Below are 27,592 nucleotides of genomic sequence, written 5' to 3'. Positions count from 1 at the left end.
GGGCACAGTACGCGGGGAAAACTCAACATGTCACCACTGGGTGGAGGTAACAAGCAGGCAGACTCGAACTGTGACAGCCAGGCTCAACCACTAGCATCTTAGTGAGCCTGGAGAACTATGGGGGTGGGGGGGGGGAGCGACAGCGTTGGGACGGGGGTCTGAATTCAGAGCTTTGCACTGACTCTCCCAAAGCAGGTGCTCTGCCTCCAGTCCCTGGCACCAGTTTTCATCGAGGAAGGGGCTTGGAGCAAGAAGTCTTTCCCTATGACCAGCCCATGAGGCTGAAGTCGGTTGAGGTCTGGAGGCTGGGATGGACCTACAGATTTACAAAGCACAAAGTATTATTGGGTCCACCTGATCCCTAGGATATAGTTTACAGATCTGGGTCTTTGTTTTTGTAAAGATTTATTGTTTAAGGTACTGATGTTAACCTACCTTAAGGTGAGTGACCCAAAAACATGTGACCTTGGTGAGGTATTTTGATCCTAATATGTAAGTCTTTCTCTGAGGCCTTGAAGAATTTAAGTTCCCTTAGCATATCCCCATCACTCCTGGTTAACTGCTAACAACTCTACTTCACTCAGCCGTAGTAAACATCTTTGTAGCTGTAGGGGTTAGGTGGAATGGTGGGAGTGAAACCGCCCAGCACAACATTTTCCTAGGAGACAAAAGCCTAGAGTGAAAAACTCAATCCCCGCAGGCGCCACCCCCTGCCTTTTAAATGGGAGGGGCGGGACCTCGGCATCGATTGCTCGGCACTTCCGCAGCCACTCCGTCGTGATCAAACGAACTGTGAGTGATCGATGCTCTCGTGCAACGATCTCCTGGAAGGGGACATTCGGAATCAGCCGTCGTCTGTCGCAGGCCGACTGGACACGGTGCAAACACAAGAGAGGTTAGTTTGAGCAACTCGAAAGTGCGGATAGCAGCTCCGGCTACTTAGAAATGCAATAATAGAGCCGTGGGGAAGGACTACGCAGGCGTCCTGGTAAGGAACGACCTTGCGCGTGCGCCTAGGAGACCCAGAGCCGCTGAGCCAGACGCATGCGCAGTAGCTTGATGCGCGCTAGCTCTTGCGCTGTGTGTAGAGCGTCCTGAGGTCGTCATCTTGCGCATGCGTACGATCAGCCCTGCGGTCCGGCTGCAGTGCGCCTCTCCGTTCTCGGTATCTCATTGGTGGTACTCCAGTGCGCCTGCGCAACCTGTTGAGGCTGTTTGTAGTGGCAGGCTGTCGCTCTGTTGTCACGCGGCGTTTTTTGCCGGCCTAGAGGTAGACCCACTAGAAACATGTGCGCCAGCGGATGTGAGCCGCGAGTAGTGAAGTTCTAGAAACTCTGGGGAGGTAGCGTGGGGTACGCAGAGCCCGTGGGCCGCTCCTGGGGAGCCGCCTGGAGGAGGGGCCCAGTGAAGGGAAATCACCGTGCTCAGAAGTGGCAGATGTCATTCTCAAGGGCAGAAGGTGGCAGGCGACTGTCCACGCCCAAGACGTGCGCGTGGCCTTGAAGAGCCAGTGGCCCCTGTCCGTACCCACCTCCCTCCAGAGCTTCCCGTGGCGCCTGTTTGGGGACACTGCCCCGGACGCTGACAGCGGGCTCCCAAGGAAATCGATGGAGGCCCAGGGTCCCGGGTACCGTCCTGGGAGGCGCTTACGTGTCCCAGGTGGCCGACCCTTGGGGTCCGTGGCTGGGTCTCCCGAGGCCCGGAAGCCTGCTGGAGACTTGTCTGGGACGAGTTTAGGAGTTGAGTTTTCACAATAACTTAGGAGGTTGCCTTGGGCCTACAAATCTACATTACCACCAACAGTAGCTGCTTGGGCTGTGTTGTAACAGCAAGCCAGTTTCCACAGTGAGCTCTGGATGGCGAATGTAGGAAGTCAGGATCTGAGTTCAGTAGCCTGTGACTCCTCTGTGTCTAATGCAACCAACAAGAACTCTAAGGCTCATCTTGGGCTGTTTTATAAAGCCAAGACAGCCACTCAGGTAAGGTCATACAGCCTTTTACCCCATTCCCAAAAAGGGTCATTTTGTACCCAACGAACAGTCTTCTCTTTAAGGAGCTTTTAGAGTTGAATGAAGTGCATGAGAAGTTTTATGCAACCTGTACCTGGCCTTTCCCTGAAAGCTGTCCCCTGTCATGCAGCATCTGAAGGCCAGTTTGCAAAGCCAGGACACGAGAGCACTCAGGCTGTTTCTATGCCTGACAGTCCTTACTCCTATCAAAAAGGAAAAAAAAAATGCCCTCTATAACCACCGTGATCTTTTTAAGCCCAGTACCTGTCCAGTCTGGGAAACCAACTTTGTAAATTGAGTAAACAGGGCCATTTGGGCTTTTTCATAACGACTGTACTTGGGTGACTAAAGGTTCATTTTGCCTGGAGTAATCTCAGTTTCCTGTTTGTCCAGGCAATTATGTTAGTAGCATCCTGGTTTAGATAATAAATTTAAATATAGTTAGCCCACCCTATACCTACCACTAGATGGCTGTTTATACAACTCATAATCAACCCTTTTAGTGCAGCTCTGGGAGGCCAGTTTTAAGGCCAGTCTATAGTACCACTCTGAAAGGCTTACACATCTTACACTTGACTCCCTTTTACAACCCTTTGTAAAAGACAATTCAAAGAGGAATTTGGTAAGGAGATCAATAAGCCAAATGGACAGACTTACTCAGAAAGGCTGTGGCAGACCTGACAGATGGCTTTCTTGGGGCATATACAATGCAGTGCCTGAAGTTCAGTGCAGTGAGAGGTGTTTTACTTGCCCAGTAATGTGGGACTCTGTAAGTATTTCACCAGTAAGAAAAGTATGAGGCTGAAGATAGAAGCAGCAGCCCTTTCCTGTGTTGGATCCTGAACCCCATCAGAAGAGCCTGCTCTATCAGGTCAATAGGAAAGACATGGCCACCAAATATTCAAAATAGAACCCGTATCCTTTAATTGATAAAATGTTCAGCACAAGCAGTAAAATAACTTGAAGCTGAAGATAGAGGTCTGATGGGTCTCAACCTGTTAGAAAGGAAAAACTGTGGCCCAAAATCTAGGTTTTGACTCCAAATGTTATTTTTATTATAAAAGAAAATTTCTCTTTGGTAAATTTCCTTTTTTTGGGGGTGGGGGGTGGTCTGTGTTCTTAACAGCATTACAAAAAAATAATTCACATTCTGTAAAATTAACAATTTAGGCCAGGTGAGATGACTCACCTGTAATCTCAGGTACTCAGGAGATAGAGATTGGGAGAATTGCAGTTTGAGGCCAGCAAGCTGTGTATGGTGGTACACACCTGTGGTCCTGGCTACTTGGGAGGCAGATAGGAGGCTCACAGTGCAGGCTGGCCTGGTCAAAACGCAAGACCCTGCCGAAAAAGAACTAAAGCAAAAAGGGCCAGGGGTGTGGCTCAAGTGGTAGAGCACCTGCCTAGCAAGTGGAGCTCTGGAGTTTGAACCCCAGTACCACCAAAAAAAAAAAAAAAGTTTCAAATGCACAATTCAGTGATTTTTAGTATATTCACAGAGTTGTGCAACTATTATCACTATCTAGTTTTAAAACAGTTTTTTACTCCTGTACCTATTAGCAGTCATTCCAGTTCTTCCTGTCCCCAGCTAAAATCTCTGTCTCTGTGGATTTTTGTATTTGGACATTTTATGTAAATGGAATCATATGGTATGTGGTCTTTTGTGACCAGCGTCTTTCACTTAGCATGTTGTTTTCAAGGTTCATTTTTTAGAATGGACCATACTTCCCTTTCATGGCCAAGCAATAGTCCACTGTGTGCAGTGTTTTCTTCACTCATTTATCATAGTGGACACTTGAGCTTTTTCTACTTTTTTGGCTATTGTAGGTAACTGTACTATGAGCACTCACAAACTTTTGCATGAACATGTTTTCATTTATTTCATAAATAAATCAAGTAAGCAAGATCACAAGGCTACTCAGCCTGGTTCTTCCTCAGAAAAAGTGCTTGATAAAACTAGTGAGAAATCTTTTTTTAATCAAATCAAGAGGTAGGGGGAACCCTGGAGGGTTGATTTGTGAAGCCTGGACATGAGGCCATTCAGAAAAGCAATTTCAGCTGGCGGAGTGGATCAAGTGGTAGAGCGCCTGCCTAGCAAGCATGAGGCTCTTGCTAGGCCAAGTACTCTCAGTACTATCAAAAACAGAAAAAGACAGAAAAGCAGTTTCACAGAGCCTGTGCCTGACCTTCCCCAGAAGGCCAGTTCAAGTGGTTGGATGTGTGCAGGCAGCTGCTTCACCCCACAGGAGACCAGTTCCTCTGGGAGATTGCTCTACAGAGCCCACTGCAAGTGTTTCCCTTGGTCATTCTAAGGTTCTTTGTCCTCTAAGGCGATGACATGTGTTATAGCTGTTAGTTCGTGGCTGACGGACCTACACACGGCTGCTTCTGGAAGAGTAGATGGATCTGGGTGCTTTTCAATAAAGAAACCATGAAGGTTGATTTGCAAAACTAAGGCAAAATCTGGCTTCATCTGGCCTCAGACAAGCCCCCCGTCAGGAATAGTTTCTGTAAAAGTTACAAGGCCACTTTGGATGGAAGACTGTTGCATGTTTTAGGACATGGCTCTTCTTCCCAGGGCCCTTTGCTGTGGCAGCTTTTCAGAAAGCAAAGTCACCAGAGGCTGTGGAAACAGGTGTGATACTGCCAAGGCCAGCGACCACTTCACAGAAAGTTTCTTCATGCTGCCAGCCAAAGGCCCTGTAGGAGGCTCATATTTAAGATTAGTTACCAGGCCTGTTGAGGCCATTTCAAGTAGCTGCAGAAGCCATCTGGAATCCATTTTGAAAACAAGCTCCTACACCTTGCCTGGAGCTCACCTCTGGTGGACTGCATTCAGTGCCAGCTATATTAGGACTCATGAAGAACTCCACAAACTAAAAAGCTGTTTCATTTGGCCAAGAGGAAACCTGTACAGCCAACATGAATTCCTGTTTCCCAGAATGCTGTGTCATATCCTCTGTGACATTAGGTCCTCTCCAAGGCCCTCTTAAGCCAGGTGATAAAACACCTGAGGCCACCTTGAGAGGGTGGCTTTGTAAGGTCTATATGACCCTATGAGGGGCTGTTTTGTAAGGCCACCCTACGACACCAACATACAGAGTCTGTAGTCTGTGCCAGTGAACTAGTTTATAGCCCTCTGGGAGACCAATTTTATAATGCTGCTAAGAGACATAACTGATGTCTAAGACCTCAGCAGAAGCCATTTTTATGGTAAGATGAGTAGTCTTCTGGGAGCCCTTTTTATAGGCTGTTGAGAAGCCAGGGCATGACTCAAGATGAGACTTAATGTCACTTTAAGACTCATGGAAGACACTCAAGAGATGAGTTGGAGGCCACCCAGGAAGACACTTCAACAAGTCCCACATACTGTCTTGTTCAGGCTAGTGGATAAGAGCATACTAGAAGGCTAGACTGCAAGTCCCAAGAAGGCTTTGAGGCCAAAACAGACATTCAGGAACTTTCTTGTTTCTAGGAAATAGAAACCATCCTGGCAGGTTGGAGCCAGGCCACTAGAGTTCACTGAGTGCCTTCACCCAACTGGGCAAACTGGGAAGGTCTCCACTGTGAGCTAAGGACTAAGCGAGGCCCCTGAGTACTAGGTGCGAAAAGCTGATGCAACTCAACAGTGAAGCCCAAGAGCATTCTGGGTAGACACTGTTGCTTGCTGTGTAGTTTCGAGAAATTGCTTAACCAGAGTGCACTGCTCACCTGTACAGCCTCATGTCATGGGATTGTGAGGGATGTACTACACAGTGCCCCAGAAAGAAGCGTGCAGCACTGACGAGGCACGTGGGACAGGGCACCAAGATGGACACGAATTTAAACCCCATTTCTTCTCAGCTTTAGTGTTTTCATCAGCAAATTAGGAGGGTGGGAAATGAACACAGTTCTGTCCACCTCACAGTGTTTGAGGTCAAGATTAGAGGAAAAGAGTCGTCGGGAAACCCTGACAGGCTGAAGTACTGAGAAGCCCTCTTAAATTATTGCTGTGACTTTAGAACAGACCCAGGAAGAGGGACTGCAAAATAGTAACAGTGAGGAAGACATGTCCTTACTCAAGGCGAAGGGATAGGATTTCTGGGCCCGTAGGTTGGGAGGAATAATTCCTTCTTCACAGAGTTCTCCTAAGACCTGACCAGCTTCCTGTTTCCGTCCATGCTGCCTCGTGATTATGTCCCTCGTCCATAATAAGATCAAGGCCCGTCTCTGCCCAGCCACACAGCCTCACTTCTCTGCCTTAGCTTCCTTGTCTGTGAAAGGGTAATGATACTTTCTTAGAGTTTCTGTAGGAATTAAGAGATAACTAAAGTGTTCAGAGCATGCCTGGATTATGGTAAATGCTTTGGAGTGTGTTACCAACTTTGTGGGGTCACCATGGGGTTAAATGAGGTAATGATGTAAGACTTTAGTACTCTAAGTTGGGGATGGGGGGCAATGAGCAAAAACAGAGCCCAGAGATAGGGCTGGGGCCACAGAACCCCCCCTTGCAGACCGTGTCTCTAGAATGCTTCATATGCACTCGCTTTTCTTCCCGTACACGTTAGCATTAGAGGAGCCAGACTTTCTCCTCTTTTTTTGTGGTGACCAACTGGCTCTTAGTGTGTGATAGCTTGAGGTTGTTTCTGAAAAGTTCCTGTGTTGAAAACTTGGGTCCCCACTATAGCCATTTTGAGAGGTGATTGGCTCACAAGGGGTCTGCATTCATGGATAGAGTCATCCACTGATATCCATGGATTAATGGGATGCACAGGGAATAGGTTATTTGTCACCAAAGTGGATCTGTTACAGAAATCATTCCGGCAGTCTCTCCTGGGCCCCTTCTCATGTGACGCCCTATGTCTGCACCTGCAAAAAGGCCCTTGCCACATACCAGTACCACGCTCTTGGACTTCCCAGCCTCCAGAATCATGAGCTAAATAAACCTTGGTCTTTATAAATTACCCAGACTGTCGTACTCAGTTATGTAATGGAAAATGAACTAAGACACAGGGCATGCAGGAAATCTGGGTGGGGTGTTAATTAGATTGGCTGCTGCCTAATAAATCATAGATAAAGTGACTTAAATCAACACTATCCCCTCTTTCCTTGGGTCACCAGTGTGAGTGTGGCTTCACTGGTTCTCTTCAATGTCTCTTATAAGGCCATGGTCATGTCAAGGGTAAGCTGTCATCCAAAGGCTCAGCTGGACAGAGACCTACTGCCAGGTTCTGTTGGCAGAACTCATTTCCTGGGCACTTTTGGACACGGGGCCTCAGCTGCTTTCTCGCTGTTAGCTCAAGACCTCTTTCAGTTCATTGCCATGTGGCTGTGTGTGTCATTGATGTCCACAGCCCAGAATGGGCAGTGCTGTCTGCTAACCACTTTACCTATGGTCTCTGATATCCTGCCGCCTTTGCTCTATTCTGCTGATTAGAAACTAATCACAGCCAGGCACTGGTGGCTCACGCCTGTAATCCTAGTTGCTTAGGAGGCAGAGATCAAGAGGATCATGGTTCGAAGCCAGCCCTGGGCAGATAGTTCTCGAGATCCTATCTCGAAAATACTCAACACAAAAAAAAGGGATGGTGGAGTGGCTTAAGGGATAAGCCCTGAATTCATACCCCAGTACAGCCAAGAAAAATTTTTTTAAATGAGTCATATTTCTTTTCCACTGCTCTGTAACAAGTTACCATAAGCATGGTGACTGTAAACAAAAGATTTATCCTCTAGGTTAGAAGGCTGTCGGGGTCCCACCCAGCTAAAATCAAGGTCTCATCAGGGTTACTTTCCTTTCTGGAGGCCCTAGGGAAGACCCATTTCTGATTTTTCCCAGCTTCTAAAAGGTGATCTCATTCCTCTCAATGCAATCTCATGTCCTCTGGCTCTTCTGCAATCACAAGTCCTTCCAACTCTGCCATTAGCTGGGAACCATTCTTTCAATGGCCCACCTATTGGGTTGGACCCTTTCAGATAATCCAGAATAATTTCCCTGTCTCAGGGTCCTTATTCTCAGTCACACGTGCAGGGTCCCTTTTTCCATGCAAGGTAACATATTCATGGCTGATGGCAGGGTGCAGACATCTGGAGGGTGCCATTATTAGGAATAATAAAAACAGGGAGAAGTTGCTGGATTAGCCAGGACAGACTAACTGTTGTAACAAAACATGTTTGTCGTCAAACAGAACTTTTTACTCTTGAGCCATCCAGCCTGGACACTCCTGGTGGGATGGCCTTCCCTGGCTTTTCTTCACCAACTAGCTGTTTCCTGTCTTCTGTGGCTCTGTTACCTTTTGAGGCCTCAAAATCCACTTCAGGCCAGTGGGAGGTGTCATGGGCCAGGCCTGGGAGTGACATGCTTTGCTGCTTTCACATTATGTAGCACTTGGCATGGTCACAAAGAACTGCAAGTGAGCCTGGGAAACAGGCTAGCTGTGCATCCAGACCAAAATAAAGGAGTTTGTCTTTTCTTTGGCCATGCTGGGAATCAAACTCGGGGCCTTGCAGGATAAGGGATTTTGGTGAGCATAGAGCAGAAGTTGGCAGACTACATGTGGCCCACCATTCTGTTTTTATAAATAAAGCTTTATTGGAATACAGTCGTGCCCATTTGTTTATACAGTACATGGCTACCCTTGTACTGCAATGGCAGAGTGCAAGCAACAGTGATTGCAGGGCCTGCAAAGCCCCTAGCATAAAAAGCATTCTCGGTAGGAAGCATGGTGGTGCCTAACACTCAAATGTGCGTCAGATGAGATAAGGGATGTGTCTTGCCCCATCTTGTGTTGCTGTAACAAGATTCTTGACACTGGGAAACATAAAGAAAAGAGGTTTATTTGGCTCATAGTTGCAGTGCATGAAAAGTTCAAACAGCACAGTGCCAGCGTTTGGCAAGGGCTCTTTGACGACATTACAACATGGTGGAGAAGTGGGAGGGGCAGCAGGCACGGGCAAGGAGGCCAACCTACTCTGTGGTAACTAGCCCACTCCTGCAATACAGGCATTAATCACTGCCCAGAGTGGGGCCCACAATGACCTAATCACTCCTCAGGCCCCACCTCTTAAAGGTCCCACCACTTTTTAATGCTACCACATTGAGGATCAAACCGACAGCACATGGAATCTTTCAGGGAAAAAACCAAATCCAAATCATGGCAGATGGACCATGGTAACACACCACTGGGCTGAGGCCACAAGAGCACCAACCATGAGGGCTTTCCTTCCTGTTTAGGTTTTAGGTCTTTCCAGGCCTCTTCTGTGTGAGTCAGCGTTCCATTACTGTGATAAATACCTGAGATAAATCAAATTAAAAAGAAGATTTACTTTGGTTCTTAGCTTGAGATTTCAGTCTTGTTTTTTGGGCCTGCGGCAGCACAGTACTTCCTAGCAGTAGGTGCGGCAGAAGAGGCCTGTTCACTTCAGGGTGACCAGGAGTCGGGGCTGGGATCCCAAGTCACCTTCAAGAGCGTGTCTCAGTGACGTCACTTTCCCATCAGGCCTCACCTCTAAAAGGTTCCACCACCTCCCAATAGTGCCACGGGCAGTAACAAGCCTTTAACATATGGCCTTTGGGGAGCACATCCTAACCACAGCACTTCCTGAGAAGGTGATACCATTCCTTCAGCACCTCTACTGAGTGCCTGCTATGAGCCAGACTCTTACTTTAAAGAGTAAGAGTCTTCCCTCTAGGGAAACAGGTGCTCTTTCCTGGAGGACCTTACAGTCTGACATTAGAGAACAGACACAGACAGGAATTGTAGTTGTCCATTGTGACAAAGAAAACACTCTTGGAGAGTCTTAGCAGGGTCCATAGAAGGCATCATTCAAGATTGGCTTGGGAGGTTGAGTAGGAGTTTGTCAAGCAGGAGGGGTATTAGAGGCATTCCAGACAGGAAAGCACACGTTCCTCTCTGAACATAATCAGTGCTCACTGAGTGTGTCAGGCATTGTGCCAGGCCCTGAAAATACCGTGGGGACCATAGACCGGCGGCTCTGCCCTCGCAGAGCTTACCACTAGCAAGGGAGAACGCATTGGGCAGCAACTGGATGAACTGTGGGTTTGGACGTGGTCTCTAACTCTTGTCCCCTCAGGTGCTGATCTGATGCAGTTGGAGTGGGCCACATGGCAGAGGACACAGAGAGTCTTGGGGATCCTCTGGCAGGCACTGATGCCCTCTGGGAGGCCCTCAGGGCCCTCCTGCCCCCCACCAAGGAGGAGCTGAACCTAGACCTGGGTGAGAAGGTGGACAGGAGCGTGGTGACGCTGCTGCGGCAGGCCACAGGGCTCTTCTATGCAGGCCAGCTGGGGGAGTGCCTGCAGGCCAGCGAGGTCATCCTGGACTACACCTGGGAGAAGCTCAACACAGGACCGTGGCAAGACGTGGATAAGGACTGGCGACGGGTCTACACCTTTGGCTGCCTCCTGAAAGCCCTTTGTCTGTGCCAGGCACCACGGGAGGCTACTGCTGTGGCTGCAGCCCTACGTGTGTGTGACATGGGTCTGCTGATGGGGGCAGCCATCCTCGGGAACATCCTTATCAAAGTAGTGGCAATCCTCCAGGCACACCTGCCATCTGGGAAGCAGCCTGCCAGCAGCCCTGGCAAGGAGCAGCCCAGAACAAAGGTACAGAGACCAGTCACTCACTGCCTGCACTTAACCATCCAACGGCCCTAATTTCTGGAAGTATCCAATTGTCTTGGTGAAAGCAAAACTTTTTTCCAGTCTGTGCAAAGGTGGTGCTCTTTAAGAGGCTGGGGTAGTTACAGTTCCTAAGAGAAGCATCTGAAGGGTGGGGTGGAGAGAGCCTGGCCTGCTGTAGCCTGCTCCTTCCTTGGGCAGCTGGCGGAAGGAAGGACCACCCCTTTGCCTACTGCCTCAGCTCTGTGCTGGGGAAGTTGGGTCCTGCCCTCTGATCCCTGGTATTTAAGGGCATGTGTCCATGAGTTCTCTCCAGGCCTGGAGCACAGCCTACTCCAAAGGCAGCAGCGTCCAGCATGGACACGAAGACTTCACAACACCTTCTCCAGGCAAGCCACGTACCCACCTCCTTGGAGTCTTGGTTCCATCATCTGTAAATTGGCCAGTAGAGTCCTGGGTCCCAGAAAGAAAAGACTAAGGCTGTGCCAACACTGGGAGTGGAATCATGGGTTGTTTCTGATGATTCTCCATGCTTTCCTGTGTTTGTAGAACTTTCTACAGTGTTTTTTTTTTTTGGCAGTACTGGGGATTGAACTCAGAACCTTGCACTTGTAGGCAGGCACTCTACCACTTGAGCCACATCCCCAGTCCTTTGTGTTTTAGTTTGTTTTTCATATAGGGTCTCCCACTTTTGCCAGGGCCAGCTTCAGACCACAGTCCTACCTATGGCCACCCACATAGCTGGAATTACAGGTATGCTCCACCACGCCCAACTTAGTATTTCTATATAAGAAAAATGCAAACGTTTGAATTGAATAGACACCTGTGTGAACAAAATGGAGGGAGATCCTGCAGATGGGGAGGAAAGTGTCAGAGAGTGGTGCCTTTGTCATGGAAGGAAGTAGAAGAATCAGTAGGGGAAGAGCTGGGGCCTCGGGGAAGACAACCAAGACACAGCAGGCTGTTCTCAAGGACAGAGAGCCTTTCAGCAAATGTGCCAAGAAATGTTCTACCTCACCTCTGGTTAAAAAAAATGAGAGAAGTGAATAGAAAAACCTGTCCTCGGAGACTGGTAGCAGACAGGGCTGGACCTTATGCCTAGTGTTGCCAAGGACATCATGGGACCAAGGACAGGACATTCCAGTTGGCCTTCCAGAGGGCAGGACAGACACACAGGTCAAAGGACAGGTATCCCTCCCCTTGACCCAGGGATGCACCCTCCCAACTCCCACCAAGAGTGTCCCAAGGGAATGGAGAGGTGGCCTCTTGTATGAGGCAGTCCTCCTAATGGGGGCAGTGGTGGTACCAGAGGTGAGAGCACTGGCTATGGTCAGCCTGCCTGATTCAAGTTCCACACCAACACCCTGCATGTGACCGGGTAGGGTTTTGGCCTCTCTGTGCCTCCTTGGTTTCCCTGATGTAGGAGGCATCTGATGCCAGCTTCACTGGGCTCCTGAGTGACTCAAATGAGCCAGGCTGAGCACATGACACAGGACGCCCTGCCCAGCTGTCCTAGCGGAACCTCTAATGAGGCCATTTGATCATTTTTGCTTCCATGATGGATAGGTGGGACAGCTGCTTCACATAGGATGGTGAAGGGGCCTCTGTATCCAGCATGGCCTAGCCTGGTGCACTGCAATGACACAGAGAGAGTAGGGAGTTCTCCTGGGCATGGTGGCATGCCTGTTTTTCCAGCTACTCAGAAGTAATAGGGGATCACAGTCTGAGCCAAAAACACGAGACCCTATTTGAAAACAACTAAAACAGAAAGGACTGGGGGGGTGCGTGTCTCACAGTACAGCGCTTGCCTTGCATAGCAAGGTCCTGGGTTCAATCCCCAGTACTGAAATACCAACCAAAAAAAGAAAAAAGAAATGTTATGTTTTTTTTTTAAATGACTCCCTATGTTACCTCCCACTGATGCAAATTCCTCATGGAATGCCTGAAATCTGACATGATTGCCATTCTGTTTTGTCTCATTTTAAGCAGAAAGCAAGGAGCAGCCATGACTCAGCTCCAGCCATGGAGGCAGAGAGGGCCGTCCCCCGGCTTCGGTGTCCGCCCCTCCAGTACTTCAAGAATCACTTTCTGGTTCCAGGGAGACCTGTGATCCTGGAAGGTGTGGCTGACCACTGGCCATGCATGAAGAAGTGGAGGTGGGTGGTCAGTGCAGGGCCGTGACATCTTCTTCTCATTGTAGTGTCCCCGAGACTCCCTGAATTCCCCCCACCACCCACAAATTACCACTATCCCCCCACAGGCAATTCACTGCAAGCACCTGGGACTCAACGCCAAAGGGCTAATCATGAATTGGTCCAGGTCCTGTCACAGTGGCTCGTGCCTGTAATCACAGCTGCTCAGGAGACAGCAATGAGAAGGATTATAATTCAAGGCCAGCCTGGGCAAAAAGTTAGTGAAACCCCATCTCAATCAGTAAACCAGGCATGGCGGCATACACCTGTCACCCCAGGTACATAGGAGAGTCTCTGTCCTGGCCAGCCCTGGGAAAACTCAAGATTCTACGTGGAAAATAATTAAAGCAAAAAGGGCTGGAGGTGTGGCTCAAGTGGTAGAACACCTGCCTAGCAAGCACCAGGCCCTGAATTCAAAACCCAGTGCCGCCAAAAGGAATAATCAAAAGTCAGGTGTTCTAAATTTGTGTCAAGATTGTCAGCTGTCTCGCTCAGTCTGCTCCCAAGTGGGTTTTTACTGAATGCCTCAGTGGTGGCCTTGGGACGGATTCTGTCAGGCATCTTTGCAGGATTTTAATAATTCCACTGGCCTTGGCCTTCTCAGGGCCCCGAGGCTAAGCACAGAAATAACCCAGGAGGCAGCCCCTCTCAGGAGTCACAGTGAAGAGGTCAGGTCGGGCAGCAGGAGGGGGCTGAGGGTCACAGCTGAAGAGGTGCAGAGGGCCCTTCCCTCTGTATCCATGGGTGTCATACCAAAACAAAACAAAAGTATAATTAGAGCTGCAGTGCTGTGTCAGTGGTGCTTATTTATGTGCCGACTGGCTTTCATGTCATTACTTCCTGGGCATGCCAGTGGGCAGCTACTTAGGTAGCATTTACACTGGATCAGGCGTCATAAGTAATCAGAAGATGGTTTACGGGATGTAAGAGGACTGTGGGGGCTAGATGGAAAAGTACGCCCTCTTTTTTCTTTTTCATTTGTGCCCCCCCCCCCCCCCCCCCCCGGTACTGGGGTTTGAACTCAGGGCTTGCACTTGCTAGGCACGTGCTTTGCTGCTTGAGCTGTGCCCCCAGCCCTTCTACTGTGGTTATTTTGGAGATGGGATGTCACATGTCCCCCAGGCCAGCTTGGACCACAGTCTTCCTATTTTAAGCTTACCACTGTTGGCAGGATGACATATGTGTGCCACCATACTCAGCTTTTTTCTGTTGAAATGAGGTCTCACAAATGTTTTTACCTGAGCTTGTCTGGAAGTGTGATTCTCCCAGTCTCAGCCTCCCACATAGCTTGGGGTGACAGGTGTGCACCACCACACCCAGCTGTTGGTTGAGATGGGGTCTCATGAATTCCCTACCCAGGCTGGCTTTGAACCTTGATCCTCCAGTCTCAGCTTCCTAAGTAGCTAGGATTCCAGGCTGTGCCACCACACCCAGCGCCCTCGTTTATAAAGGACCTGAGCATCCTTGGGTTTGGGCACCTGCAGGGTTCCTGGGTCTAGCTTCCTAGGGACACTAGGGGATGACTGCAGCTGAGGGGAGATGGATCGAGAGGCCTCCTTGAGAGGAATTTTATGGAGCAAGTGGCCCCTGAGGCACAGGCGAAGGGGAATTCTTGCTGTAGGAGCATCTTGCAGAAAACGTTCAGAATGTGTTTTGCTTTAGCCACAATAGGCCCAGGCACATTCTTTTTTCTCTGGCTCTTACCGGATAGGTGCTGGCATCACCGCATCTTCCAAATGGGAGCAGGGACTCAGTGAGGTTGAGTGACTTGCTAAAGGCCCCTGGTCCTTACCTGAGGAGGCCTGGAGTCCATCTCAGGCTCTCAGAGTTGGGACCCTGGGCCACACCCCTGTACTGCCTGCCATTTGTTCCCAGGTTTCTTAGCTCAGTGGCAAGATGAGCAAAGAGAAACTTAGAAGGATCTTGTCATAACGCAGCCCAGCAAACTGGATTGATTGGGTCTGTCTTCAGAACCACATAGTGCAGTAGTCGTGGCCTCCGCAGGTAACCTTACCTCTCCCAGTAAGGTAAGGGGTAATTATCGCCTACTCAGGAGGCTCTGTGAGGACTGGAGGAAGCCACAGGCAGCCAGTGCCAGGCCCAGCACATATCGGTGCTGGTGACAAGGATGACAGTGTGTGTGTTTCCCACAGCTTGGAGTATATCCGGGAGATTGCTGGCTACCGGACTGTCCCTGTGGAAGTTGGTTCCAGGTACACAGATGAAGACTGGTCCCAGACCCTCATGACCGTCAGAGACTTCATCAGCAAGTACATTGAGAGTGAGGTGTGTACGCCCTGTGGGTGCCTCTCCCCTCTTCCTTCCAGGGCAGGTGAGCGCAGGTGCTGTGGTGGGCGGGTCCACAGGACTCCGTCCTTGCACATCTGCCCTCAGTAGGCTGCAGAGCAGGGGGGCGGGTTGGCTGGCAGCTGGCGAGACCTGAGGGATCTGTTCAGCGCACAACCCCTGCTCCCCTCTCTTTAGTATATTCGTAAGATTGTGATTCATCATAGGCATCTAATTCCAGAACATTTCATCACCCCAAAAGATGCCCAAGCTCTTAGTAATCATTTCCCGTTCTTCCTCCCCCTACCCCCACACCCCCACCCCAGGCGACCATTAATGACTTCCTGTCCCTAAAGACTCCTCAGTTATGCACAGACCATGTGAATGGAACCACACAGCATGTGGCCACACAACACGTGGTTATTTTCCAAGTAGGGTCCTGTGCTTACACCTGGGCCAACCTGAACCACAATCCTGTTTCTGCTTCCGGCACAGCTGGGATGACAGGTGCAGTGCACCACCGTACCTGGCTTTTCATTTTTGAGATGAGGCAAACATTTTTCCCAGCTGGCCTATGAACTGCGATCCTTCTAACCTCCACCTCACGAGTAGCTGGGATTACAGGCATGAGCCACTGTGCCCAGCTGGGCTTCCCATCTTCTCACTGAACTCCTGCGTGGTCATGGAGCCCTCTCAGTACTTAAGCCCCCCTCCTCACTCCAGGTCACCAGCTCCTCCCCAGGTCCTCCAAAGTTCTTGGGGCTGTGGCCTTGGTCAGTGCTCACAGCCAGCTTTCCAGTCCTGCCCTGTACTGCTGCTCAGCCAGCTCATGTGCTGTCCTGCAGGCCTGGAGAGGGGACCCAGGACCAGAGGAGTCCTGGCATGCTGCAGATGCCTGTGCTTCCAGAAACCCAGCCCAGAGGAAACCTGGCCAAAGCCGGGAGCACAGACAGCCTGGGGGAACCAGGCAGCGCAGGACCCCATGCTTGCTGTGTGGCACTGGCTGGTTCCTACTCTCTCCATCCTCAGTGACCTGACAGGGAGTTCAGGCCTAGGTGGGGTTGGCTGGACGTTGTGGACTTGTGTGACAACAACGCGTGGTGCCTAGCACCCGGGGATGCCGTCTGGATCAGAACTGATTGCAGTGGATGTCACTGGTGCTGTACGGGGTCTGACATGTTGTGAATCTCAGTAACATTTGTTGGAGAGAACAGGGTGCAGGGGAGGGTGGGAAGGCAGGGAACCCCGGGTTCCTGAAACAGGGGAAGCTGTCAGACAAGGCCCTCCCTGCCCTGCTGCAGCCGGATGGCAGGCCCAGAGTTCCCTCTTCTCACACCATCTGACCCTTGCAGAAGCCCTCAGAGCACTGAAGCCATCTGCTCAGCAGGGATTGTCACAAAATGATAGTTCCAGTACAGGCAAAGATGAGAACAGTAAGGTGCTCGCTGATTGCTGATAGAGCTTAAGCCATGTAGCTTCTGAGAAAATAACCTGGCAGAAATGGTTACAATTGAAGACACAGGCACTTGACCCTGTGGTTCTGCTTTGGAAGCCTACGCCTTGTAAGGATCGGACGTTAGGCTGTTAGTAGAAGCAATGCAGTAAAACACCCTCAGCCTGCGGAAGTAGTTAATGAATTCAGTGATGAGTTGAGTGATGAATGAGTCACGTAACATACGTGTTGACCTGCACAGGGATTCATGGTGTGTCATTCAAAGGAAAGAGCTCATTTCAGCTGGGGGTGCAGCTCAGTGGGAGAGCATGCGCTCAGCATGCCGAAAGTCCTGGGCTGGTGGGGAGGGGAAGGGTTCATAGTGTGAACCCTTTTTAAAAAAGACAGTTTCCAGGGGCTGGGAAAAGACAGAGTTCCAGGTTATGGGGAGAAATGCTGTGTGGGTGGATGTGGTGATGAGCACCCAGCATCAGCATGCTTAGTGACACTGACTTTGGAAAGGATTCAGGAGGTACATTGTACAACCAGGTGCTGGTGTACTCAGGAGACATTGGTCAGGAGGATAGCAGTTCGAAGCCGGCCCAGGCAAAATAGTTCGTGAGACCCTATCTGGAAAAAATCCTTCACTAAAAGGACTGGTGGAGTGGCTTAAGGTGGTGTAGGCCCTGAGTTTAAACCCCAGTACCACAAAAAAAAAGTACATTTTATGCCATATATATTTTACCATAATTGTTTAAAATAATGTTTTAAAATGAAAAAAAGACAAAGCCCTCATACCAGGTACAGGGCCTACAGTTTTCATTTGAGGGAGTAGCTGGACTGGGGTGGGAGGTGGCTCACATGGGCCCCTTGTGGCAAAGGTGGCCCCAGGTCCTGAGTCTCCTGCCCTTCAGCCCTGTCCTGCCCGGGAGGGCACTGACCAAATCAGCCCTGGGGTCGGAGAAGGGGACTAAGTAGGACACTAACAGCCATCCTGAAGTAGCAGTGAGGCTGCGACTAGGGTACAGTGTGTAGCTAGGTGGCAGTAGCATCGGGAGTTACCTGTCACATCTGACCAGCTGTCACCCCTGGTTTTCTCCCATGTGTCAGGCAAAGGACATCGGCTACCTTGCTCAACACCAGCTCTTTGATCAGGTGAGTAGCCTGGGACCGTGCCCTTGCCCTTCGCCCTCCACCCCCGCCTTCAAGGAATGGGCACACTCATGGCCTTCTTCTGGTGCTGTCCCTCTTCGCTATGGACAGCAGGAGGTCAGCAGGCCTCCAGGCCTGAGGGGCTCGGTGTGCTAAGTCCCGGACCCCGAGATGACACGCTGAAAATCTGAGGCAGAGCTGGGCTGATGGGGGCATCAGTGACCGCCACATGCCAAGGCTCAGGTAGAGCACCAGTGGCCACCTGGAGGTTATTTAGAAGAGTGGGGACAGGAGAGGCAGGTTGCGCCAGGTTGTGGAACCTTGAACTTATCCACAAGGTGGCTGGGAGCCATAGGAGGCTCTGGAGTAGGAGGGCTCCTGGGAGAATCCTACAGAGCCAGATGAGGTGTGGGGATGGGTGCTGGTTCAGCAGGACAGAGAGACACAGTCTTGTAGGGCGCTGCTCGGGTTCCTCTTCTGAAGCAGCCCTGACAGCAGATCATGCAGACATCCTAGGCCTGTCCCTCCTGCTATAGCCTGCCAACCAGCCCTGGCGGCCCAGGAGATTATGCAGGAGAGAACCAGGCATGGCTTTAGCACAGCCCTGCACCTATAGCAATAACCACCCAGTGAACACAGAGCCCTCGTGGCTTCTCACCATCTGAAAGTCCCACTTCTTAGTGCCCTTCTAATGAGTTAAATTTCAGCAGGAATTTAAATCTAGCCATAATTACAGAGCAGCCTCACTGAAAGGACAGGAAGAAATGTCACACAGGATTCACCATTGTGGGTAGGTTTTTCTTTCTCGCTCCTGTACATTTCAAGTCATCCGTGTGCACATGTGACCACAGTTAGGAGAAAAATAGGCCTTTTTTCTCCATGCCAACCAGAGAACCAAGCAAAGTGGCCAGAAAGCGGACTGGCCTCCCTCCCATTTCTTCTCTGTGCCTCAGCCGAGGTGCACACTCAGGTGGGGACTCGCCCCTCCCTGTGCGGCACACTGTGCCAGGCAGTGAGGAGCCGGGACAGAGAAGATAGCCGCACTTCCCTGCCCCAGCACAGCACATCAGATGGCCATAAGCCCCAAAGAAGATAAAAGGGGAGCCTTCCAGAAGGGGGCTTGGCGGGGGCAGGGTTCTGTACCGTGTGGTCGGGAAAGGTCTCTGGAGGCCGAGTGGTGGCCACTGGGGCTGTGTTTCTGAGGACTTGCAGCACTGTCTGGAGATGTGTTGATGGCTACTGACAGTCTGGCTTCTGCAGTGGCCAGAGGAGAATGGGTGGGTCAGTAGTCTAGGGTACATGGAAACCGCACACCTGGACATGGTAGACGTGTGGCGTGAGGGAAACAGAGCAGGCAAGGGACAGTCCTCAGCTTGGGACCAAACCCTTGTTGAATGAAGCTGGAGCAACTTTGCTGGGGTAGCCTGGGCCAGGCCTGAGGTGCACCCCCAACCCTGGGGTGGGGCACAGGAGGGCCCAGGGAAGCAACCCTTGGCAGAATTCAAAGGCAGGCCAGATACGTGCCCTGAACAGGAAGATGTGAGTCAGTCAGGGTTGGGACCACAGCCATGGGAGCACTGGAGCCATGTCTCTTTGGGTTTGGGGACTGAGGCCTGGGATGTTGCTCAACTTTCCTGTCTACCATAGAGGTTGCCATTGCTCCCTGTCCTGACAAGGGCCCCAGGCCCAGTTGGGCTGTACCAGACTAGGGGCGTCCAGGCCTGGAGTTAGCAGGGGCGAGGAAAGTTGTGACTGTGGCCTCCTCGCTGTCCTCCCTGATCCTGCCCCGTCTACCTCTCCAGCTGAGTAAAAAGTAGGGAGAATCTAACTGATGGACCTCTGCTGCATGGGCCTGAGACCTGCCTCTCCCCTGACCTCAGGCCTCCTGGACTGAGCTTCTCCAGGGGCAGTCAGCTGTGCTGGGCCCACAAAGCCATTATGTGCCACACAAGGAGAAAAGGACCATATTCAGGAGCAGGAGGCAGAGTTCTCACATATTTTAAGGTGAACCGGGACTGAGGCTGTTTAAGCAGTTTCTGAGGGTCGTTTCAGTCTTCTCAGCTCTGCTGTGCCTCCCACCTGCTGTTCGGATGTTTGGGCAGCTGGAAGTCCTGGGCTGTCATGGCGCCTGGCAGCTCTCTGAAAATCAGGCTCCCACCAGAATCTCACACAAGAACCTCCTACTGACTCCTCCCAGGGACCCTGTGTCTTAGTTTTGACCTCCATTTTAGACCTGTCTTCAATATTATTCACATCTTGGGAGCATTTTTTCTCTTGGGGTCTCTGAGCTCTTGGTCAGTGATTCTGATTATGAAATTCCACCAATCACCTTTTAGAAACCCTGGTGATGTCATCAGGAACCAATCAGAATTCCCAGCATCCCACAAGGGCAAGTCTAGTGTTATCCCAGCCAGAAGCAGCTGTTGTATGTGACAGGTATTGGGATGCCTAGGGTTCTGAAAGGCTTTTTCGATTCTGGCACAGAGCCTGTGGACCCCCTGCCGCACTGGGGACCTCAGGCTGCAATCGTGGACATTGGCACATAGCAGCATCTGCATTTCTGCACTGGCCTATGGACCAGGGGCCCAGGCTTCCTGTGGGGATAACGTTCCAGTGTTCCCGGGTGGGCAGGGGTTTTCTGGCCGGCAGCCTGAGGTAACCGTAAGGGCTGGTGAGACGTCGTGGCAGTGTTAGATGGACTCTGAAAGGATCTGAGGCATCTGGTGCCTGTTTCCATTCCTCTCAAGCTTGAGAAATCCCACCTGGACAGTCCGGGGCTCAAAGCGTCTGGACTTCCAGCGCTGGCACTGGGCCCATCCCTTGGCCTCAGCCCTGAAGTCACACAGCCTGCTGAGGAGCTGCCCAGGAGGCAGCTTCTTCACTCTGAGATCCTGTTTCTTTCCAAAGAGGCTGCCACAGCCCTGGCCACCCTACACCTCTACGGTGGCTGACACACTCCGTCGGGGTTCAGGAAGCGGGGCTCCCCTTACCAAGTCATGAAGTCTCAGGTGTGGCTCTTATGAGGCGGTTTCAGTGCCCAGCCTTGTCCCACCAGCTGGGGACACAGTCTGTCACCCTAGACTCTGAGAAGTAGCGAGCCACGAGTCCATGTAACAGGTGCCCTCCCTCCCACAAGCCATCAGACTGCCTGTTGCCCAAAAAGGGTGTGAGTGAGGGGACAGCATGGCGGTTTCCCAGCTCTGGCTTGTACCTATTTATCACCCCAACAACTCAGGGTGTCGGGGCTGATGACGCAGCGCCTCTGTCTGGGAGTCTCACACTATGGCCCCTCAAGGACCCACTCAGAGTTACGGGTCACAGAGGAGGACGGCATGAGGTCCATCCAGCTGCTCTTCAAGCCCTGTGCTCAGGCTCAGTGCCCAGTGGCCCTGCGGCCCTGTCCTGCCCTCGACAGCTACCCACTGCCTGCAGAAGGAGCCTTTGACCCAGTCCACACGTGAGGTTGGGCGGAGGGGCTGTGAACCCCTAAAACAGAACTCATAATCAAATGTTAAGCGTACTCTGCTAGAAAGAGGGCTTTGGTCATATCAGGGCTCAGATGCTCAGTGACCACGGAGTATTTTTTAGCAGTACTGGAGCTTGAACTCAGGGTCTCACGCTTACTAGGTGGCTAGCCACTCTAACATTTGAGCCACTCCACCAGCCCTTTTTTGTGATGTTTTTTTCTGAGAGGATCTTGTGAACGATTTGCCCAGGCTGCCTTCAAACCACGATCCTCCTGCTCTCTGCCTCCTGAGTAGCTAGGATTACAGGTGTGAGCCACCAATCCCTAGCCTAAAATCAGGTTTTTAAAATTGAGATAAATAAATCCAGATGATATGAAACAAGATTACAACTCTTAAGCTAGTAATTTTATATTTAAGTTGATTTTTAAATTCTTATCCATTAAAATATGGATCTAAGCCTCTTAAGAGGCTGAGACATGAACATCAGGAGTCCGAGGCCAGGCTGGGCTACACAACAAGGTCTGTCTCAAAAAACAAAAGCCCCAGACTGTCAAGGCAGGTGTCTGACTCTCAGTGAGTCCCTAGCTGGCCTCAGCTCTCCATGTTGCTCTGACACCCACAGATCCCTGAGTTGAAGCAGGACATCAGCATCCCGGATTACTGTTGCCTGGGCAACGGGGAGGAGGACGAGATCACCATCAATGCCTGGTTTGGTCCCCAGGGAACTGTCTCCCCTCTGCATCAGGACCCCCAGCAGAACTTCCTAACCCAGGTGGGAGCTGCCATCAGAACCCCGGCTTCTCCCTCCTGGCCCAGACACCCAGCCTTTCTGTTAGAAAGAGAAACAGGAAGCCAGGCCTAGTGCACAAGACTGTAATCCTTTAGCACTCCAGAGGCTGAGGCAGGAAGATCTCTGGATTATGTAGTGAGACTCCCATCTGAGGGGTGGGGGACAGGGAACAAAAGCCACTGAAAGGGATGGGCCAAATGAGAGCAAAACATTACCAGACCCTGGGGCAGGACCTATCCCCAGTCAGGTGTGCTTGCAGATTCGGCTCCTGCACCACCCTCCTCCCACACCCCATGGCAGGGTGCCCTCTGGAGCAGCCCACTGCCCTCTGCCTTGCCCGGCCCTTCCGTCCCCTGCTGTAGCTTCCAAAAGAGGATGGGTGGGGGTCCCTCAGCCTATGGGTGGGTTTTTCTGGAGGCCCAGGCAAAGGCACATGCACTCACTGCTGTGAGAAGGCTGCCTATTCTTCACAGGTGAGGGAGATTTGATGAGAACATTCTAGTAGACCAGTGGACCGGCCCCAAGAGGCACCTGAGAAAGGCTGAGAGCTGGGACTTGAGCCAGATGGACAGATGGCCTGGCGTTACCACCAGCTCTGTCACTACTGAATTTTCCAACTTGGGCACTTTGCTTAACCTCTCTGTGCCTCAGCTTTCTTACCTGAAGGACTGGGTGAAGACAAGCAGAGGGTGCTGTAAGGGTTAAGCAGGGTGGGACCCTAGTGCCTGTCACTAGCTCTGCTGTGAGCTTACTGGTTGGAGATAGTCAAAGCAAAGCTAACACTGGAGTCTAAGTGTGTGTGGCAGGGTGGGCAGCCCAGGTGCAGGGAACAGGGTGTGGAAAGGAGCAGAGGATGGGACTGAGGGATCTGCAGTGAGTGTGGGGCAGCAGTGGGCAGTGAGGCCACCAGGCAGCTGACAGCATGTCCCCCGCAGGTGATGGGGAGGAAGTACATCCGGCTGTATTCCCCACTGGAGTCAGAGGCATTGTACCCATATGAAACACACCTTCTTCATAACACAAGCCAGGTGAGCACTCAGAGACCCAGATGACCTGCTGCTCCTAGAGACCAGCACATGACTTCTTGTCCTTTGTGCAGGTCGACGTGGAGAACCCCGATCTGGAGAGGTTCCCCAGGTTTGCTGAGGCCCCCTTCCTGTCTTGCATCCTGTCTGCTGGAGACCTCCTCTTCATTCCAGTGGGATACTGGCACTATGTGCGTGCTCTGGATTTGAGCTTCTCAGTCAGCTTCTGGTGGTCGTAGGCTAGGACAAGCGTGGGAAGGGTCTGAGGGACAAACTGAGTCCTCTGGCTCACGGCCCCACACGGCACCGGGTTGGAGTCCCAGTACAAGCAGGACTGAACCTATGTCCTGAGGAAGCCTTACCAGCCCCAGAATTGGGGTCACAGAGTGGACAGTGCGCAGAGGATCACACAGGCCAGGAGGGCCCAGACACAAGCAGACAGCTGAAGGCCTGGCACAGTCAGGAACAGGGCTGGAGCTGCGGTGTGATTTGGGCCAGGGTCCCTCCATCCACTGTCCCCATGTCTCATCTGGAAAATGGGGCAGGGCTGGTCCCCACCAGAGGGTCCAGGTGGCATGTGTGGCCACAGAGCTGCTGTGTGTATTGCTAGGTCACTGGTAGGACTGAATTTTTTATTTGCTGTAATTTTTTTTCTGTATTTGTATTTTTCAATAATGTAAGTAAACAGAAAAAAACAGTGTAATTGTATTTTAAAATCATTTGCTCAGCCGGCTGCCCGTGGCAGGATGGCAGTGGAAGTGACAGTGGCATGGGGTGGACAAGGCTGAATGCTTACCCAGATGCTGGGGACACAAGACCTCTGGGGAGATTCCTGCATGCACAGAGTCAAAGTGCTAGGCAGGGGTGCCACAAGAGGGGAGCCATGGGAGACAGTCACACACAGAACGTGGGGGAAGCTGCAGAAGTGGACACAGAGGCCAAAGGGAGATCTGGAATTTGCACAGGGGTCACCAAGGCGGGCAGGCCTGGAGGCCAAGGACCTGCACAGTTTGCTGGGGCCGGGTAGGCGAGGGGAGCTGGTTGTGGGCAGGGAGAGGTGTACAGGCCACGAACTACAGGTGGACTGAGGCAATGGTGTGGGGTGTGGTGGGGGCAGGGAGGAATGGAGGGCAGGCAGCTCCAAGGACCAGTCACAAACCGGCACAGGACAGTTGCATGATTTACTTGAGCCACTGTTTACCCTCATCTGGCATCATTAATATTTATTTACACAATTTTTTCCTGTGGAGAAGTTACACAGAACATCAGTGCTGCTGGGGGTAGGGAGGCATAAAGCGGGAATGTCACTGTACCCAGCATTCTTGCCAACACAAGCAGTGGCCAGCTTCAGTGCATCCCTGGGGCCTGCCCCAGCTGAAAGACATCTCTGTGACTCCCACCCCCACAAGTGACCCAGTCTGTGCAGCGCTGTCTGTTCTGCTGGCAGGTCCACCGCCACCCCAGCTGCTGCTGAGGAAAAGCAGCTGGTCTGTTTTTTGTAATTTTGGGGGGTTTTGTTATATATTCATATATATATTTTAAGAGAGTCTCACTATGCACCCCAGGTTTGTGACAGACTTGTGGTTGTCCTGCTTTAACCCCCTGAGTGCTGGGATTATAGGTGTATGCCACCTTACCTGGCTCCAAACAACCAGTCTGGCATGGAGTGTGGTTCTGACAGTACCAGAACAGCAGGTTCACTAGCATGAAGTGTGGAGACTGGTGGCTTCAAGCACATAGCCCTTGTCAGATGGAGAGTGTCAATGAGTTCCCCGCTTGTGGGCAGGTTCAAGTTGCTGGAAATCAGCTGGAGTGCTGTCTTCAGCTCACTGAGGACTGGGGACTCCAAGTCAGTTGGGCACCAAACTGCTGAGCAGCCAGCCAGGAGACGTGTGAGTGCCAGGCTCCACCTGTCTGTCCCTGTCCTCGGTGTGCAGAGGGCCTGCTCCATGCCACAGTCCTGTGCTGGACTTTGAACTGGCACTGAGCCAGGTGGGATCTTGTCCCAGTGGAAAATACTACCATAGGAGTGGGGCCGGTGAGATGAAGTAAAATAAGGTCAGCGTAAGTGATGCAAAGACCAGAACTGTGATAGGAGAGGAAATGGCAACAGGGACAGGTTGGTGGGGACATGAGTGTGTGGTGATTGATGATGGATGGATAGGGGTCTGAATACATAAGAAGCAAGGGACAGGAGCGTGAAGGACCAGCTCCCTACCAGAGGCCATCAGCCCTGAGGCAGGAAGCCTAGCCTGGAGGAAGCAAGGAAGAGGCCAGGGCAGTGGAGGTGTGGGGGACAGACCAAGACTGACTGGTCTAACAGTACAGAGAAAAAGGCTCAGAGAAGGGAAGGCTGGGAACCAGAACATGTGGAGTCCCCGATCCCGTAATTCCCAGAGGGACAACCAGGACCACTAGTGGGTCCAGAGGGTAGTGGACAAGAAGGCAGCAGGGGCAGCCAGCCAGTCTGAGTCACAGACTAGGAGCTGGGGCTTTGTGAGGATCGTGACTAGGGTACAGTTGTCTGCTAGATGGTCGTGTTGGTTGCTGTCATGAAGGCCTGGAAGCAGGGGGACAATCAGCAGGAGGGCCAGGTGCTTAGGGGCCTCCTTGTCACCCACAAGCTCACCTCAGCTATGGGAACAAGCCTCATCTTGACCACTAAGCCAGCTGCCAGATGAGCGGCCAGTGGCTGCCCCAAGGTGTCCTGGGTACAGCTTCTCGGCACATGTTCTCTCCAGGTACACTTTGGAAAATGACCTGTCCATGCAGACTTGTGGGCCATACACTGGGACCACTCCCAGAACTGCACCTTCAGGGCATGCTGGGAGTTCAACAGAGGGCCAGTGCTGCCTTACTGCACCACAGGCCTCTATGACTGGGGACCTACTCTCCTACCTAAGTCCCATTTTCTCTAGACTGGTTCTGCCTGTCTTCTCTGCAAATTCGACCTTCCCAGAAATCTCTAGGGTCAAGCTGGCTGGGGAGGGTCATCATTGCTGGCCTGACATATCTCATGAAGGCCCACTGGAAGCTCCTACCTCCAAGTCAGGCTGCCCTGCCTATCAGGAGGGCAGGAGCTGGGACTCAGGTCTGAGCCCCAGCCGGCCTGCCCTGCACTGGGTTCTAGGAAGGAAGGGAGAACAGTTCCCTTCTGGCCACAGGGGAGGCCACCCTGCCCAGTCAGCACTGGATTCACTCCCCCCCATCCACTCACAACTTGGCAATCCTTCCCTTTCCAATGCCACCTGCATTGTCCCATCCCCAACTGTGCAGGCCTCTCCACAGTGCAGAGTCACAAGATGCGTGCTGAGGGTGGAGTCCCCGAATGACACCCACCCTCTTCTTCCTGATAGTAGGCACAAGCATGGAAAGCTTGGAAGTCTGAAATCCATCTTGTTACCAAGAATAATGTGACTAGGTTTCCTGGGAAACCACCCGCAGGCCCTCAGCCTGAGACTGGGTCAAGGAGAAACATGAGTGCCTGGCGACGTCACTGGAACCACTCACTAGCCAAGCCTCTCAAAGGACCTGTGTGGCCAAGTCCTTTCTTGTTTGAGCTGTTTGAGTTGGCTTTTTGTCACAACTAACAGGTCCTGCCTGCCATGTCGGGGGAGAAGAGGCAGGCAGGGAACCACAGTGTGGCAGATATGGTGACTTAAGGCAGTGCAAGGAAGGCAGCAGTGTCCAGGCAGAGGGAACACTGAGCAAAGGCTCCACTCCGTGAGAAAAACACCGTACCCTGAGCAGTGGGGAGGGGAGGGAAGAGATGCAGAGACCAATAGGGTGACAGCCCTCAGCTGGGTCGTGTGAGTGAGGCCCAACCCAGGGCAGGGGAGTCAGAGGGAATTCGGCACTGGGCCAGGAGCAGCTGCTCCAGCTAGGGGTGAGGGATGTGATCTGCTAGGGCAGCAGCTGTGGGGTCAAATGGCAGGTGGGCCGGGCACTGACTCACACCTGTAATCCTAGCTAGTTGGGAGGCTGAGATCAAGAAGGTCACATTTCAAGGCCAGCCGGGCAAACAGTTCACAAAAACTTCTCCAAAATAACCAGAGTAAAATCAGCTGGAAGTGTGGCTCAAGCGCTAGAGTGCATGCTTTGCAAGGTTGAAGCCCTGAGTTCAAACCCCAGCCCCACAAAAAAAAAAAAAAGAAAAAGAGAAAAGAAAGGCAGATGGTCTGGATCGGATTTGGGGACAACTGGTATTGGGGACAACCTGATAGGGAGAGGAGATGGGGGGGGCGCATCTGGGCTGCCTTTCGGGCTCCCAGGTGGAGCAGCTGGTGGGCAGTGCTTCCAGACACCAAGAGAGGACAAAAGGACCCCAGGGAAGAGCATCAGTCCAGCCCAGTCCATAGGCCTCATGCACCTGGAGCTGGAGCTGGAGGCACCAAGACCAAGGCTCACAACTCCAGGCTAGAGGCTGGTCAAGTCCCAATGGGGTGATAGGCCAAAACTGGGCAGTGAAGGCAAAGCCAACTGAGTGAGGACAGAGAGCTGCCCATGTTGTGCAGGAGAGGCTCTGCTCACTTCACCTGCTGGAACCTAAGCCAGGGGCCTGAGTTACCATTTCAGTACAGGAAAGAGCCAGGCCTCCCAGAGGCACAAACCTCAGCCGGAAG

General features: G+C 51.8%; 1 protein-coding gene across 6 annotated transcripts; it reads left to right on the top strand.

The window, feature by feature from the left end:
* The first annotated feature begins 738 nt into the window (after positions 1-738).
* On the top strand, positions 739-23,668 carry Kdm8 (lysine demethylase 8). 6 transcript variants are annotated; one of them, XM_074059772.1, is made up of 8 exons: positions 739-895; positions 10,080-10,611; positions 12,616-12,782; positions 14,972-15,104; positions 17,647-17,691; positions 21,778-21,927; positions 22,881-22,973; positions 23,045-23,668. In XM_074059772.1, exons 2-8 carry the CDS (start codon positions 10,111-10,113, stop codon positions 23,207-23,209), a joined length of 1,254 nt encoding a protein of 417 aa, XP_073915873.1. In that variant the 5' UTR covers positions 739-895; positions 10,080-10,110; the 3' UTR covers positions 23,210-23,668. The 6 variants fall into 6 exon arrangements, with proteins under 6 accessions (XP_073915873.1, XP_020037568.1, XP_073915874.1 ...); XM_020181979.2 differs by having other exon boundaries at positions 12,613-12,782; XM_020181978.2 differs by having other exon boundaries at positions 753-988; positions 12,613-12,782.
* The last annotated feature ends 3,924 nt before the right edge of the window (positions 23,669-27,592 follow it).

The sequence above is a fragment of the Castor canadensis genome, chromosome 17, assembly GCF_047511655.1.
Source record: "Castor canadensis chromosome 17, mCasCan1.hap1v2, whole genome shotgun sequence".
NCBI classification, from domain to species: Eukaryota; Metazoa; Chordata; class Mammalia; order Rodentia; family Castoridae; genus Castor; species Castor canadensis.
This window is presented reverse-complemented; position numbering and strand designations above follow the sequence as displayed.

What these genes read in the sequence shown, in the direction of transcription:
- Kdm8 (XM_020181979.2), top strand. Translation starts at nt 10,111, where the DNA reads ATGGCAGAGGACACAGAGAGTCTTGGGGATCCTCTGGCAGGCACTGAT. An exon ending in AGGAGCAGCCCAGAACAAAG is followed by an intron (nt 10,612 to 12,612) that starts GTACAGAGACCA and finishes TCTCATTTTAAG; the next exon opens with CAGAAAGCAAGGAGCAGCCA. An exon ending in GCAAGTACATTGAGAGTGAG is followed by an intron (nt 15,105 to 17,646) that starts GTGTGTACGCCC and finishes CCCATGTGTCAG; the next exon opens with GCAAAGGACATCGGCTACCT.